This window comes from Bufo bufo, chromosome 4, assembly GCF_905171765.1.
Source record: "Bufo bufo chromosome 4, aBufBuf1.1, whole genome shotgun sequence".
NCBI lineage: Eukaryota > Metazoa > Chordata > Amphibia > Anura > Bufonidae > Bufo > Bufo bufo.
This window is the reverse complement of record NC_053392.1, coordinates 365,834,800-365,850,383: the sequence shown is the minus strand read 5'-3', so window position 1 is coordinate 365,850,383 and position 15,584 is coordinate 365,834,800. Positions and strand designations below refer to the sequence as shown.

General features: G+C 43.9%; 1 protein-coding gene across 2 annotated transcripts in view; it reads right to left on the bottom strand.

Annotated features, from left to right (window-relative positions):
- The window catches only part of C4H6orf58 (chromosome 4 C6orf58 homolog), a 39,107-nt gene extending 24,704 nt beyond the window's left edge, over positions 1-14,403 (bottom strand). For both annotated transcript variants that reach the window (XM_040429118.1, XM_040429117.1), the window contains exon 1: positions 14,024-14,403. In XM_040429118.1, the coding sequence (XP_040285052.1) occupies positions 14,024-14,339 (316 nt within the window). In that variant the 5' untranslated portion in view covers positions 14,340-14,403. The remainder of the gene's footprint in view (positions 1-14,023) is intronic.
- Positions 14,404-15,584: the final 1,181 nt, after the last annotated feature.

The window sequence follows — 15,584 nt, the reverse complement described above, 5'->3', positions numbered from 1 at the left end:
GTGCTGCTACAGCCAATGGCTGCAGTGGTGATATGTCCCTCAACGGTTACATCACCCTGTGACGAGCCACTTGGGGGACATGTGACTGCTTCAGACAGTCATTGGCTGCTGAGGCACATGTGCCCCTATCCATGCTGGAAGATTACAAGCAGCAGTGAGCAGGTAAGTGTGCTTCCCTCAACAGGTCTGGCATAGGCAGGCAGGGCCATTTCTGCCATGAGGCAAGATGAGAATCTCGCCTCAGGCGGAAGTTTGGAGTATTTTTGAGGTGGCGGCATCCACATAGCAGTTAAACACTGCTGGATGGCGCCAGTATTCCCTTTAAGCTGTGCAGCCATGCAGCTTCCATAGTGCCGCCTGCTCAGTGCCTCTGTAGGTCCGCTCACCCCTGCAGTCGCGTCCTGGACTTCATCAAACTGACTGTTCTGAATTCTAGGGCAGCTTACCCCAGCAATGCAGACAATTTTCAGCAAGTGCACTGCTAGGGTGGGTAGCCCCAGGGCTCAGAACAGAGTAGATGCTATTTCCTAGTGGACTAAAAGACCTTCCTGATTTCATCCGCCCATGTGACCAGTGTATGTCCCTGTGTATCTGTCCCTGTGCCTCTCCCTGTGTGTGTGTACATCCATGTGCGAGTGTCTGTCCCTGTGTGTGTGTGTCTGTCACTGTGCGTGTGCCTGTCCCTGTGTGTGTGTGTGTCCATGTGCGAGTGTCTGTCCCTGTGTGTCTGTCCCTGTGTGTCTGTCCCAGTGTGTGTGTCTGTCCTTGTGTGTGTGTCTGTCCCAGTGTGTGTGTCTGTTTCTGTGTGTGTGTCTGTCCCTGTGTGTATCTTTGTGTTTTTCTGTCCATGTGTCTGTTCCAGTGTGTGTGTCTGTTCCAGTGTGTGTGCCTGTCCCTGTACGTGTGTCTGTGCCAGTGTGTGTGTCTGTCCCAGTGTGTGTGTACATCCATGTGCGAGTGTCTGTCCCTGTGTGTGTGTCTGTCCATGTGTGTGTGTCTGTCCCTGTGTGTGTGTCTGCCCCTTTGTGTCTGTCCCTGTGTGTGTGTCTGTCCCTGTGTGTGTCTGTCCCTATGTGTGTGTCTGTCCCTGTGTATCTGTCCCTGTGTGTGTGTCTGTCCTTGTGTGTGTGTGTCTGTCTGTCTGTCCCTGTGTCTGTCTGCCCCTATGTGTCTGTCCCTGTGTGTGTGTGTGTCTGTCCCTGTTAGTGCCTGTCCCTATGTGTGTCTCTGTCCCAGTGTGTGTCTCTGTCCCTGTGTGTGTTTCTGTCCCTGTGTGTCTGTCCCTGTGTGAGTCTGTGTATGTGTGTTTCTGTCCCTGTGCGTGTGTGTGTCTGTCCCTGTGTGTGTGTATGTGAATCTGTCCCTGTGTGTGTGTCACCATCACCATGCCCACAGTGTCTTGACACAGCTGCATCAGGAAGTTCTGTGTGGAGCAAGAAGAAGGAAGAGGAAGAGTCCCATGGGACAGGCACAGGTAAGTAACACTACCACATTATCAGCACTAGTGTTATCTGTGGTTTTACATAGGACTGCAGATAACACTACCACATCATCAGCACTAGTGCTATCTGTGGTTTTACATAGGACTGCAGGTAACAACCACATTATCAGCATTAGTGTTATCTGTGGTTTTACATAGGACTGCAGGTAACACTACCACTTTATTAGCACTAGTGTTATATGTGGTTTTACATAGGACTACAGGTAACATTACCACATTATCAGCACTAGCGTTATCTGTGGTTTTACATAGGACTGCAGGTAACACCACTACATTTTCTGTACTCAGATAGCCATCACTGTGTTATATGTGCTGTTACATAGGACTGCAGGGGACATCTACTATATTTTCTGTACACAGAGATTTATCACTGTGCTACCTGTGTTGTTACATAGGACTGCAGGTAATATCAACAGTATTATCTGTACTTGTACCGCTCCAGATCTGGAAGGACAGTCTCAGAGTTTGGTGGCTACTTGGCTTGCATACTATTTTTTAATGGGAGAAGGGCGCCATTAAAATTTTTGCCTTAGGCAGCAGAAGAGCTAGAATCGGCCCTGTAGGTGGGAGAGGCCAAAAATTGTTAAGAAGCGGGAAACACCCTTTAAGAATAAAGTCATTATTCAAAAGGACATGCATTCTTGTGAGAGATCTTTGTTTTCTATTCAATAATCTCCTATATAAGATAAATATTGTGTTTCTAATAGTCCCTAATACTGTATATATTTTAATTTTTTTATTGAAAAAGTGCTTATATTGTGTCTAAAGATGAAACTCAAGGGGCCAGATTTATCATTACTCTGACAGCTCACTCCACTTTCGCATATGGCTAAAGTCAGTTTTAGCCAAATCAGATTTATGATCGGCCCTTTTAGACTGTGATAAATGTGGTTTGACGGTAGCAGTTTATCCGTCAGTAAGCAGCTTTACAAAAGTTGCACGTCTTTACGAAAAAGTTGCGTGTTCTGTTAAAAAGTCTCATAAGTAGAGTTGAGCGAACCCGAACTGTAAAGTTCGGGTTCGTACCGAGCTTTAGCTTTTTTTGGACCCGAACCCGAACCCGAACATTTACGTAAAAGTTTGGGTTCTTACAAAGCAGCCAATCAACAAGCTTTTAACTGTGTGCCCTTAGAAGCCATCACAGCCATGCCTACTATTGGCATGGCTGTGATTGGCCAACTGCAGCATGTGACCCAGCCTCTATATAAGGCTGAGTCACGTAGCGCTGCACGTCACTCTGCTATTCTTAGTGTAGGGAGAGGATGAAGCTGCTGTCAGGGACAGGTCAGGGATAAATACTAAGAAGAACTGCCTTATAACTCAGCGATCTCAATCCAATGTGTTTTGTGGGTGCAGTGCACAGTTTTTTTAAGCCTGCACTGAGTCAACTTCTGTTGAAAACGCTTTTTTTTTTTACTTCAGTTTGTCACTATGAATACCTAATCGGCAGCCATTTTATGCAGACATGCTGGTGCAGCACAATCTGTCTGCATGTCTGCTAGTCCAGAAATACAGCTTTTTTGCTGACTGTGCTTAAAAACTTTTTTTTTTCATATAGTGCACCAGCATTATCTATCTGCATGTCTGCTAGTCCAGAAATACAGCTTTTTTGCTGACTGTGCTTAAAAAAAGTTTTTTTTCATATACTGGTCATCTTTGATTACACGTGCATAAGTGACTGTCACATTTAGGCCACAAATACGGCCATTAGGTTACTGCGTTTAAAAAAAAATAATTTTTTTCATATACTGGACATCTTTGATTACACGTGCATAGGTGACAGTCACATTTAGGCCACAAATACGGCCAATCGTTTACTGCTGTTGAAATAAACCGTGTGTTCATATACTGCTCATTTTGAATTTACCGTACATAGAATACAGTCACATTTAGGCCACAAATACGGCTATTCGTTTACTGCGGTTGAAATATACCGTGTGTTCATATACTGCTCCTTTTGAATTTAACGTACATAGAATACAGTCACATTTTAGCCACAAATACGGCCATTCGTTTACAGCGGTTGAAATAAACCGTGTGTTCATATACTGCTCATTTTGAATTTAACGTACATAGAATACAGTCACATTTAGGCCACAAATATGGCCATTCGTTTACTGCGGTTTAAATAAACCATGTGTTCATATACTGCTAATTTTGAATTTAACATACATAGAATACAGTCACATTTAGGCCACAAATACGGCCATTCGTTTACTGCGGTTGAAATAAACCGTGTGTTCATATACTGGTCATCTTTGATTACACGTGCATAGGTGATAGTCATATTTAGGCCACAAATACAGCCATTCGTTTACTGCGGGTGAAATAAACTGTGTGTTCATATACTGCTCATTTTGAATTTAACGTACATAGAATACAGTCACATTTTGGCCACAAATACGGCCATTCGTTTACTGCGGTTTAAATAAACCGTGTGTTCATATACTGATCATTTTGGATTTAACGTACATCGAATACAGTCACATTTAGGCCACAAATACCGCGGTCATATAGAGTTTTAAAAAAAAAAATTGAGTGCAATACCCTACATCAGGGTTTATATTGGCGGTTAATTATTTTTAACATACTTAACCAATTTTTACTTTGCTTTGTGAACGCTAACTATGAGGCAAATATCTAATAAGGGACGCGGTCATGGTCGCGGTGGTGGTGTTGGTAGAGCCTCTGGTTCAGGGAGAGGATGTGGCCGTTCTGCCACAGCTACACGTCCTACTGAACCTACTACCTCAGGTCCCAGTAGCCGCCAGAATCTACAGCGATATTTGGTCGGGCCAAATGCCTTTCTAAGGATGGTAAGGCATGAGCAAGTACAGGCGCTAGTCAATTGGGTAGCCGACAGTGGATCCAGCATGTTCACATTATCTCCCACCCAGTCTTCTGCAGAAAGCGCACAGGTGGCGCCTGAAACCCATGCCCATCAGTCTGTCACATCACCCCCGTGCATATCGGGGAACCTGTCTGAGCCTCAAGTCATGCAGCAGTCTCTTATGCTGTTTGAAGACTCTGCTGGCAGGGTTTCCCAAGGGCATACACTTAGCCCTAGGTCGTGCCACTGGCTTTCAGAGTTCGGAGGAAGAGGCAGTGGTGAGACCGAGCCAACAGCGTAGCAAAAGCGGGAGCAGGGTGCAAAGGCAGAGCAGCCGTCGCCGAAACAGTTCCCCTGCTACTGGCCACCGCCACCAGGGACCGAGCACACCAAAGGCAGCATCAAGGAGTTCCCTGGCATGGCACTTCTTCACACAATGTGCTGACGACACGACCCGAGTGGTTTGCACGCTGTGCCATCAGAGCCTGAAGCGAGGCATTAACGTTCTGAACCTTAGCACAACCTGCATGACCAGGCATCTACATGCGAGACACGGGCTGCAGTGGAGTAAGCACCTTCAAAACCAAGAAAGGCCTCAGGCCCCTCCTGCTCCCTCTTCTGCTGCTGCCTCAGCCTCTTCCTCCGCCTCTGGAGGAACGTTGGCACTTGCCGCCCAGCAAACAGAGGATGTGCCACCAACAACACCACCTCCGTCACCAAGCATCTCCACTATGTCACACGGAAGCGTTCAGCTCTCCATCTCACAAACCTTTGAGAGAAAGCGTAAATTACCACCTAGCCACCCTCGATCCCTGGCCCTGAATGCCAGCATTTCTAAACTACTGGCCTTTGAAATGCTGTCATTCAGGCTGGTGGAGACGGACAGCTTCAAACAGCTCATGTCGCTTGCTGTCCCACAGTACGTCGTTCCCAGCCGCCACTACTTCTCCAGGAGAGCCGTGCCCTCCCTGCTCAACCAAGTATCGGATAAAATCAAGTGTGCACTGCGCAATGCCATCTGTGGCAAGGTCCACCTAACCACAGATACGTGGACCAGTAAGCACGGCCAGGGACGCTATATCTCCCTAACTGCACACTGGGTAAATGTAGTGGCGGCTGGGCCCCAGGCGGAGAGCTCTTTGGCGCACGTCCTTCCGCCGCCAAGGATCGCAGGGCATCATTCTTTGCCTCCTGTTGCCTCCTCTTCCTACTCGGCTTCCTCCTCCTCTTCTACCACCTCCTCATCCGGTCAGCGACAGACCTTCACCACCAACTTCAGCACAGCCAGGGGTAAATGTCAGCAGGCCGTTCTGAAACTAATGTGTTTGGGGGACAGGCCCCACACCGCGCAGGAGTTGTGGCGGGGTATAGAACAACAGACCGACGAGTGGTTGCTGCCGGTGAGCCTCAAGCCCGGCCTGGTGGTGTGCGATAATGGGCGAAATCTCGTTGCAGCTCTGGGACTAGCCGGTTTGATGCACATCCCTTGCCTGGCGCATGTGCTGAATTTGGTGGTGCAGAAACTCATTCACAACTACCCCGACATGTCAGAGCTGCTTGTAAAGTGCGGGCCGTCTGTGCGCGCTTCCGGCGTTCTCATCCTGCCGCTGCTCGGCTGTCTGCTCTACAGCGTAACTTCAGCCTTCCCGCTCACCGCCTCATATGCGACGTGCCTACCAGGTGGAACTCCACCTTGCACATGCTGGAGAGACTGTGCGAGCAGCAGCAGGCCATAGTGGAGTTTCAGCTGCAGCATGCACTGTGGAACAGCACCACTTCACCACCAATGACTGGGCCTCCATGCGAGACCTGTGTGCCCTGTTGCGCTGTTTCGAGTACTCCACCAACATGGCCAGTGGCGATGACACCGTTATCGGCCTTACAATACCACTTCTATGTCTCCTTGAGAAAACACTTAGGGCGATGATGGAAGAGGATGTGGACCATGACGAGGAGGAGGAAGAGGCTAGCCAGGCCAGTCTTTCAGGCCAGTCTTTGAGAAGTGGCTCAGAAAGAGGATTTTTGCAACAGCAGAGGCCAGGTACAAATTTGGCCAGCCAGGGCCCACTACTGGAGGACGAGGAGGAGGAGGATGAGGAGTTGGAGGATGGGGATGAAGCATGTTCACAGCGGGGTGGCATCCAACGCAGCTCGGGCCCTTCACTGATGCGTGGCTGGGGGGATACGGAGGACGCACAGCTTGTCCTTACCTCTGGGCAGCCTGGCACACATGAGCGACTACATGCTGCAGTAGCCATTTTCAGCGCCCCACACGGGGACTGAATAAAGGCATTAAGTTCAAAGGCACACATCCCTGTGGCCAATGCAATGTTTGCCCATACATGTTGGGGAAAGACAACTTTATGAATGGTAAGGAACATATACGTTTAAGGCACTATATAAATTGTCGTACCAGAAATATTCTATATGGGATCATTTGTCCATGCAGGAAATTGTATGTGAGGCAGACCTCACAGGAATTGCGGAAACGGATCCAGCAGCATATGTCTAATATCAACGTGGCCTCACATTTTTTGGATCACCATGGGGGTAAGTATAATGGTCTACAAGTGGTAGGCTTGGAGAAAATTAATTCCAGCATTAGGGGTACACGTATAGCACAGTGTTTGTTGAAAGCGGAATCCCGATGGATTTACAATCTTGATTGTCTGTCCCCACAGGGTCTTAACGAGGAACTCTTATTCACAGGTTTTTATGCCAGATGATGTTTTGCACTTCCTTAATTGTTTTTCTCTTTTCTTTCTCTTCTGCATTTTTAGATGTATATGCTGCTCACCCATATGCGACTATTTGGTCCCTCATCTTGGGTCTATTGGGTTATCTTCTTTTGGCACCTTGGCTCGGAAATCACCTGATTATTGTTCATCAAATGGAACTTTACTGGACCACCATCGAAGAGGACTCTCCTTGATTTTTTGTCTGTTTGGACATGTGATGACTATATGACCATCTGCCGTAGATATTCATTGATGCTGCACCCTCCTGTAATGCCATTTGTTTGAATAATTTTTTGATCCTGGGGCCTTGGCGTGGGGTGCTGTGGATTACAGCACTGAGAAAATCTTCTTTTGTACTTAACTTCTCCGTTTCCTTCCCCCCCCCCTTTTTTTTTTTTTTTCTCTCTCAATATATATTTTTTATATCTAAAAAACAAAATGATAAAAAAAAACTTTCTCATAAGAATAGTTTGAATATTTTAAAAAATAAAAATATGAAAGAAAATTAATGGAGAGTGGTATTGGACAGCATATATAAACAATACAATAAATACTTTAATTATGATAACCATAATAGAATAACATGTAAAATATAGAATTGTATAAAAAAGAGAAGGGATAATAACTCTATAAAATATATAAGAAATGAGAAATGATAATAGGAAGGGAGGGGAAGGCGGAGAAAGGGGGAGAGGGAGGGGGGAAAAAGGGAAAAAGGGAAGAAGGAAAAAAATAAAAATAAAAATTATATATAAACAACAGTAGAAAATATACAAAAAGCACAAAAACACAAATAATAAATAAATAAAATATTTTGACATAAATATCTGAATAAGAAATCCAGTATTAGGAATATTAATGGGTATATATTATAAATTAGGTAAAAGTTTTGGGGTAATAAGAAATAAAAATGAGGTTTCTGTGTTTATTCACAAATTCCCGGGTGCTGAATCATGCAGCTGAATTAACACGTCAAGTCCTTCTTGACAGGCGGTTAATTCTGCACATGATTTAATTATAGATATTTAACATGGGTCCTATTTTTGGGCATCGAGGGTGCCCTCTTGTGCACTAATCAATATAATAAAAAAAAAAAAATGCTTTATTATGAAGTTAATAGGCATTCACAATGATCACTATCACTATTATTATTAATTATCTCTATCACTTTCCCTTTTTTTCAGTTCATTTCATTTTTGTGGTTTGTTTTCACCTTGTCCCCTGTTGGATTTATCTCTGTCATATTTTCTTATTGTTAATTTTTGTATTTTGGCTGTATTTCCCTGACATCGATCCTTTGATCTTCTGTCTATTCAATTCTGATTCATAAATGTTGCGCTACTCTGTGCAAGTTTCTTTTTCTTTTCGTCCTTTTTCTTTCTCTCTGCTGCTCTGTGCGCATCCGCAGCATCCCTCGCCGCGGCATACCTTGTGATCTATGCGCGTCATGGCACTTCCGACTGCTGACACGCAGTGGGTGCCTTTACGAGCCTGCGCGTGCTGCTACATCCGGTCCTTGGAACGCATCGCGCGCCGGCTCGGGCAGGCGCATGCGCGGACGGCATATCCGGACGCGGTTCGCTTTCTATATTTGCTACATATGTATATTTTGTGAGGCCACCTCTCATTCCTCCCTGCTCCTCTATGTTAACGAGGTGGTCACCGCCCCCTCTTTCCATCTGGGATCAGGACGCAGGTAAAATGTATCATTATTTGATTACTCAGTATATATATATATATCTGACCATTGGCTATCAAGAATTAGGCACTCCTGAGGAAGCCAGCAAGTCTGGCGATACGCGTTGGGCTTTTCTTCTGACCACCACGCATGCCCCCCCATCATGCCATTTTTGTGATAAGTATTTGAGTCTTATTTATTGTTGATGGATTACATGCACTTTACATTGTTATATGCTTATGGATGTGGGGGTCTGTCTATGAGTTTGTGGTGAGTCAGATGGACATGTGCCGATACACGGTTCACATGGCCTAGATTTGTTGTATACAACGATTTTAACCTACTTTGTGTTGTGTCTGTTTCCTTGAATAAATTTGTAATTTTTTAGATGTGCGGCTCCTGTTTCGGTATTCTTTTTCTTCTTCTTTGGTATACATGCTGCAGTGCCTGCGCAACGACAGCAGAGTTGCCCACATTTTAGCGTGTGCTGACTACTGGGTGGCCACCCTGCTGGATACAAAGACAATGTGCCGTCCTTAATTCCCTCACTGGAGCATGATCGGAAGATGCGCGACTACAGGCGCACGCTGGTAGACACGCTCCTGAGAGCATTCCCAACTGACACCAGGGACAAGTGGAAGCACAAGGCGAAGGCAGGGGAGGAGAAAGAGGTCGCCAACGCAGCTGTGTCAGCGCCAGCACCTCAGAAGGCAGGGTTAGCATGGCCGACATGTGGAAAAGCTTTGTCACCTCGCCGCAACACCCGGCCCCAACTGCGGATATGGAGCGTGTTAGCAGGAGGCAGCATTTGAACAACATGGTGGAACAGTACCTGTGCACACGACTACATGCACTGACTGATGGTTCTGCCCCATTCAACTTCTGGGTCTCCAAATTGTCCACATGGCCAGAACTTGCCCTGTATGCCTTGGAGGTGCTGGCCTGCCCTGCAGCCAGTGTACTCTCTGAACGTGTATTTAGCACGGCAGGAGGCGTCATTACAGAAAGACGCAGCCGCCTGTCTACAGCCAACGTGGACAAGCTCACGTTCATTAAAATGAACCAGGCTTGGATCCCACAAGACTTGTCTATACCTTGTGCAGAATAGACATTTATACCACCATCAAACATACATTCTTGTACTCAAGTCAAGTGCAATGATTCTTTGTTTTATTTATTTTTTATTTGTCCCAATATTTTGGGGGGTACCTACCCCAATAAAAAAAACAAAAAAAAACATTGTTGGCTACCTGTTCCTCCTCCATTGCTGCCTCCACCTACAACACCACATTTACCGCCTCCTCAACCTCCGACTCCATATCCACCTCCTTCTCTGAGTTGCAGGTTATTAATTTGCAATTTTTAGTTATTTTATTTTAAGTGATTTCCCTATCCACATTTGTTTGCAGAGCAGTTGCCATGCTCTTAAGCACATTTTACTGCCTTTTACATCCCTCTAGCCTTTTCAAGGACTATTTTAGAGCCATTTTAATGCAAAAAATTGCCAATTTTAGTGCCCTAAATTAAAAAAATTCTTATTTTCAATTGTCGGGTGACATTTTACCATATACAAACCCCTGCTGTGCCTGGGTGACAGGGGCCTAAATCTCTCAAAATCCTCTGTTCTATTGCTGGGTGACATGAACCCCCTTTTGCCATGAATGAACCCCTGCTGTGCCTGGGTGACAGGGGCCGAAATCTCTCAAAATCCTCTGTTCTATTGCTGGGTGACATGAACCCCTTTTTGTCGTGAATGAACCCCTGCTGTGCCTGGGTGACAGGGGCCTAAATCTCTCAAAATCCTCTGTTCTATTGCTGGGTGACATGAACCCCTTTTTGCCGTGAATGAACCTCTGCTGTGCCTGGTTGACAGGGGCCTAAATCTCTAAAAATCGTCTGTTCTATTTCTGGGTGACATGAACCCCCTTTTGCCGTGAATGAACCCCTGCTGTGCCTGGTTGACAGGGGCCTAAATCTCTCAAAATCCTCTGTTCTATTGCTGGGTGACATGAACCCCCTTTTGCCGTGAATGAACCCCTGCTGTGCCTGGGTGACAGGGGCCTAAATCTCTCAAAATCGTCTGTTCTATTGCTGGGTGACATGAACCTCCTTTTGCCGTGAATGAACCCCTGCTATGCCTGGTTGACAGGGGCCTAAATCTCTCAAAAATCGTCTGTTCTATTGCTGGGTGACATGAACCCCCTTTTGCCATGAATGAACCCCTACTGTGCCTAGGTGACAGGGGCCTAAATCTCTCAAAATCCTCGGTTCTATTGCTGGGTGACATGAACCCCTTTTGCCGTGAATGAACCCCTGCTGTGCCTGGGTGACATGGGCCTAAATCTCTCAAAATCCTCTGTTCTATTGCTGGGTGACATGAACCCCCTTTTGCCGTGAATGAACCCCTGCTCTGCATTGCTGACAGGGAACTAAATTTAGTGAAAACATCTGTTACTGATCGGAAGATGCGCGACTACAAGCGCACGCTGCTGATGGCATTCCCACCTGACAGCGGGGGCACAGTGGAAGCACAAGGCGAAGGCAGAGAAGAAGGAAGAGGTCGCCAATGCAGCTGGGGCACCGCCAGCACCTGAGAAGGCAGGGTTAGTATGGCCAAAATGTGGAAAAGCTTTGTCAGCCTTGGAGGTGCTGACCTGCCCTGCATCCAGTGTATAGTGTGAACGTGTGTTTAGCACGGCAGAGAGCATTATCACAGGCCGCAGCCAATGTGGACAAGCTTACGTTTATTAAAATGAACCAGGCATGGATCCCACAGGACTTGTCTGTACCTTGTGCAGAATAGACATTTATACCAGCCTCAACCATCCATTCTTGTACTCAAGTGCACTTATTCTTTGTTTTATTTTGTTATATGTCCCAATTTAAAAATAAAAAAACAACACAAATCAGTGTTGGCTACCTATTCATTCTTCACCGCCGCTTCCACCTACACCGCCACGTTAACCTACACCGCCACATCCACCCATCCACCGCCTCCTCAACCTTCTACTCATAGATCCAGATTTTTATTTTTAATTTTTCTGTATTCTATGTTATTTTAAGTCATTTCCCTATCCACATTTGTTTGCAGAACAATTGCCATGCTCTTAAGCACATTTTGATGCCTTTTGCAGCCCTCTAGCCCTTTCCAGGACTATTTTAGAGCCATTTTAGTGGCCAAAAGTTCGGGTCCCCATTGACTTCAATGGGGTTCGGGTTCGGGGTCAAGTTCGGGTCCCGAACCCGAACTTTTTTTTCAAGTTCGGCCGAACCTGCCGATCCCGAACATCCAGGTGTCCGCTCAACTCTACTCATAAGATAAGCATGGTCCTCACTGGAGTGAAATTGCGCACTTTTTTGCGACTTTTTAAATAGTCGCAATAGTAAATCTGTCTAGAGATTAATTTACATAAGAAAACACGCCCACTTTTAGAAAACTGGCGAGCATAGTGCAGAGCAGAAAAAAGTCGCAAATTTATGCGCAGTTTTAGCAATTGCGCAAAAATTTGCGACTTTTTCACTCCATTATTCTGACTTGAGCTAATGATAAATCTGGCCCAAGGAGTTCTTCTACCATGGGATGGTTGATTAAGCTTTCAAAAGTAAAAAGAGCCTTGTATCACATGTGGTATGACTATACACATTACACATTTCTCTACCACTTTTACATTAAACTCCCATATCATTGTTCCTGTTGCCGCTCCTATTGAAAAGAAACACTGAATGCCCTTACTATTCAAACCCTGCAGCTCCACCAACTAATCTATGAACTAACATCTAGATGCTATATAGTTGACATAGTGCACTTGGTTGTAGTAGTGATAACAATTGTGCATATCCAATAGGAACCCATTTTCATGGGCTCAAGTGATATTCAAAGTGATGAAAATTTGTGTACTCAGGTACTGACGCTCCATTTCACTTCAGCTATGTGCTGTCCTACTTCTTTGATGCATCTAAAATCTAGATGCTGAAGCACACTTGTGACTTTCACTTTGCAACATACCTAAGTAGTGATACCACAGACCTCAAAAGCCTATTTCTCGCTCAAACGGATCTGTATTTAACATCTAATCCTTTACACTATCTCAGCAAATGCTACCCTAGATGGCATATGGCAATTGTATGAAATATTAGTCATCCAGAAAGCAACTAACTATGAAAATGACACAAACCTACATTTCTTACAAGGTATAGACCCCTTATAAACCTCCCTCATTAACTGCATAAACAGTGGTAACATTTACTGGATATGTGTTAAAGGGTGATTGTCATGTTTTCATAAAAAAATCAATTTTAGCATATGTTACTGCTGCAGCAGCATTATGCATAAAGCAATATTTCATTTCTTCACATGCCACCAGTTTTTCCCCTTAGTTACGGCTGTTTAAACATTTACAATATGAGGATCTTCTCAAGATGGCTCCTCTGCCAGTTCTCTGAGGCCAAAACTACTTTCCCTCACTTCCCATACACACTTGCTGTAGCCGCAGCTCCCTGCCATCCAATCAGATTGGATTACTGAGAGATACGCCTCCTCATTCTGAAGCCTAATGCAGGCATGCAGTGTGGAAGACCGCCCCTCTGTCTTCTGTTTATACTAAAAGGAAGACAGACAAGCCCTAGCAACGTCTTTTAAGGGAGCAGTGGAAAGGGATAGAGGACATTAATGAAGGTTGTTATTATAAGGTAATTACAGATTTTTTGACAATCATTGACAGACAAACTTAGGTATACGTGCCTAGCTCTAATAAACTAGCAAATAAAAAAAATATGAGTTACCCTTTAAGCAGAATCAGTGCACAAATGAATGAGTTTGTAAAAACTATCACATGTATGTTCACTACAAACCAAAATGTCCCATTTATGCCGCAGAATAAGACTATAAACACATTTCCAACTCTATATTTGAGCCAGAACATAAATGTGTCTGACTGTGCTTATGTAGTCCATAGTCATACAGGTAAAATCAGTATTTCATAGAATTACTGGTTGTAGAGTTTGGATTGATTGCATATTTGATCTAAAGTTTAAAAGTCACATGCTACTCCGAAAGGCATTACATATGACCACAATATTTGATATCCCAAGACATACGGTATGTAGAATGTTTGAATCTCAAATGCCCTGTTAGACCAAAACCAGGAAGGGAATAGACAGTGAGAAAAAATAATCATTGAAAGATATGCACCTCTTCTGTATTTTTCACTTACAAACGCTGATACAAAATACCGGTACCAAACAAAATATTAGCAGTCATAGACAGTGTACATTACCTGTATGGAACTGCCATCCATGTTGCAGAGGCAATCCCCAAAGTATATTTCTTTTATTATCTGGTTCTTTCATATCCAAAAATGGTGCGGTGACATTTAGTAAAATTTTATACATTCCCATCCGCTCTAGGTAATCCCAAGGGTTGATAATGACTGTCTCATTCTGAATGCTGAAATTAGTCAGATTTTCAGGAGCAAGTTCCCACATTGGAGGGTAATTTTTACTGTGACTGAATACTTCAGCATTGGCACTGCATAATGCCAATACCAGCCACAGAAACAATGACATAGTAACTCTGCGGAGTATGGTCACCATCAATAAAATGTTGCCACTGCTGTGTATGTCTGCTTATTAAGCTTCTGTCTGATGTGACATCTGGTGCTTTTCACATACTAGGTATTTGCAAACTAGACTTTGAACATTTAATCAACTTAAATCAATATATTTGTCTTTCAAAGAAAACATGAGAATGTCATGTTGATTTGCTGGAAAAAATATGTTAAAGTTGACCATGGACTGCAGAAAATGCTCTTTGCACGTTTGTCCTAAAACACCTTCTTATCTTCCATTATGCAAAGTGGAGACGATAATCCTATAAAGAATTTATTTAGCGTATTCACACAAAATTGACATTGGATTAAACATACAACTTTATTCAAGTGTGAAACTATTATGATCATAACCTTGAATTATATGAATTTACAAATTGTAGTGCAAATGGAGCACAGGAAAATGTTCAGACGCTCTGTTCAAAAATCTATTATGAAGAAAGTACGCATAGAAAACCTTGTGTCATAGAGAAATTCACTGTCGGCCTTTATTTTATATACGACATAAATTTCTCTAAAATAAATATAAAAAATGCATTTAGAGGGAATCTTTTTGTATGTTCCCTAAAACAATTTTAATATGTGAATTACTATCAGGAGTTATTAGGTCGATAGACATGCACTAATATAGGAGTAAGACAAGCATAACAATCACAGGGAATCGCCTCCTTCGAGTTCAGTGGTAACTGTATAACTTCCTATGCACTGAGCTTCCCCTAGTGGTGGCTGCAGGCAACCAATTTTATCATGTACTACATAAAAAGAAAACTGAGGATTAAGTGCTGTATTATAGCATTTTTGTCTTGTGTAAACACATTGAGCAATATGGTGTTAAGATTGAACGCCATATTTATAAAGCACCTGTTCTATTTTTTTCAACATAGAAGTCGGGTACAATGGATAATTCCTCCATTTAATTTAAACAAAATTGTAAATTTAGCAGAAATCTTTTGGGGAGGGGCCCTTGCTAAGTTTGAATTTTGAGCCCAATAATATCTGTGTATGCCTAATGTGGTTGACATAATGAGTCAACGCCTTTGAAGATAACATTGAGCGAAAAAGATAATGGCACCAAACTAGAAGTACGGCAGTACCCATGTAGCAGCACTGACATTTAAGAGTTTGGGGGTTTCAGTAAATATTGAGTGGTATACAATTTGTCACTGTATATCTGCATAGGAAAGCATACAATAGAAGGCTACACTTTTCTATACAGTGAAAAAAAATGTAT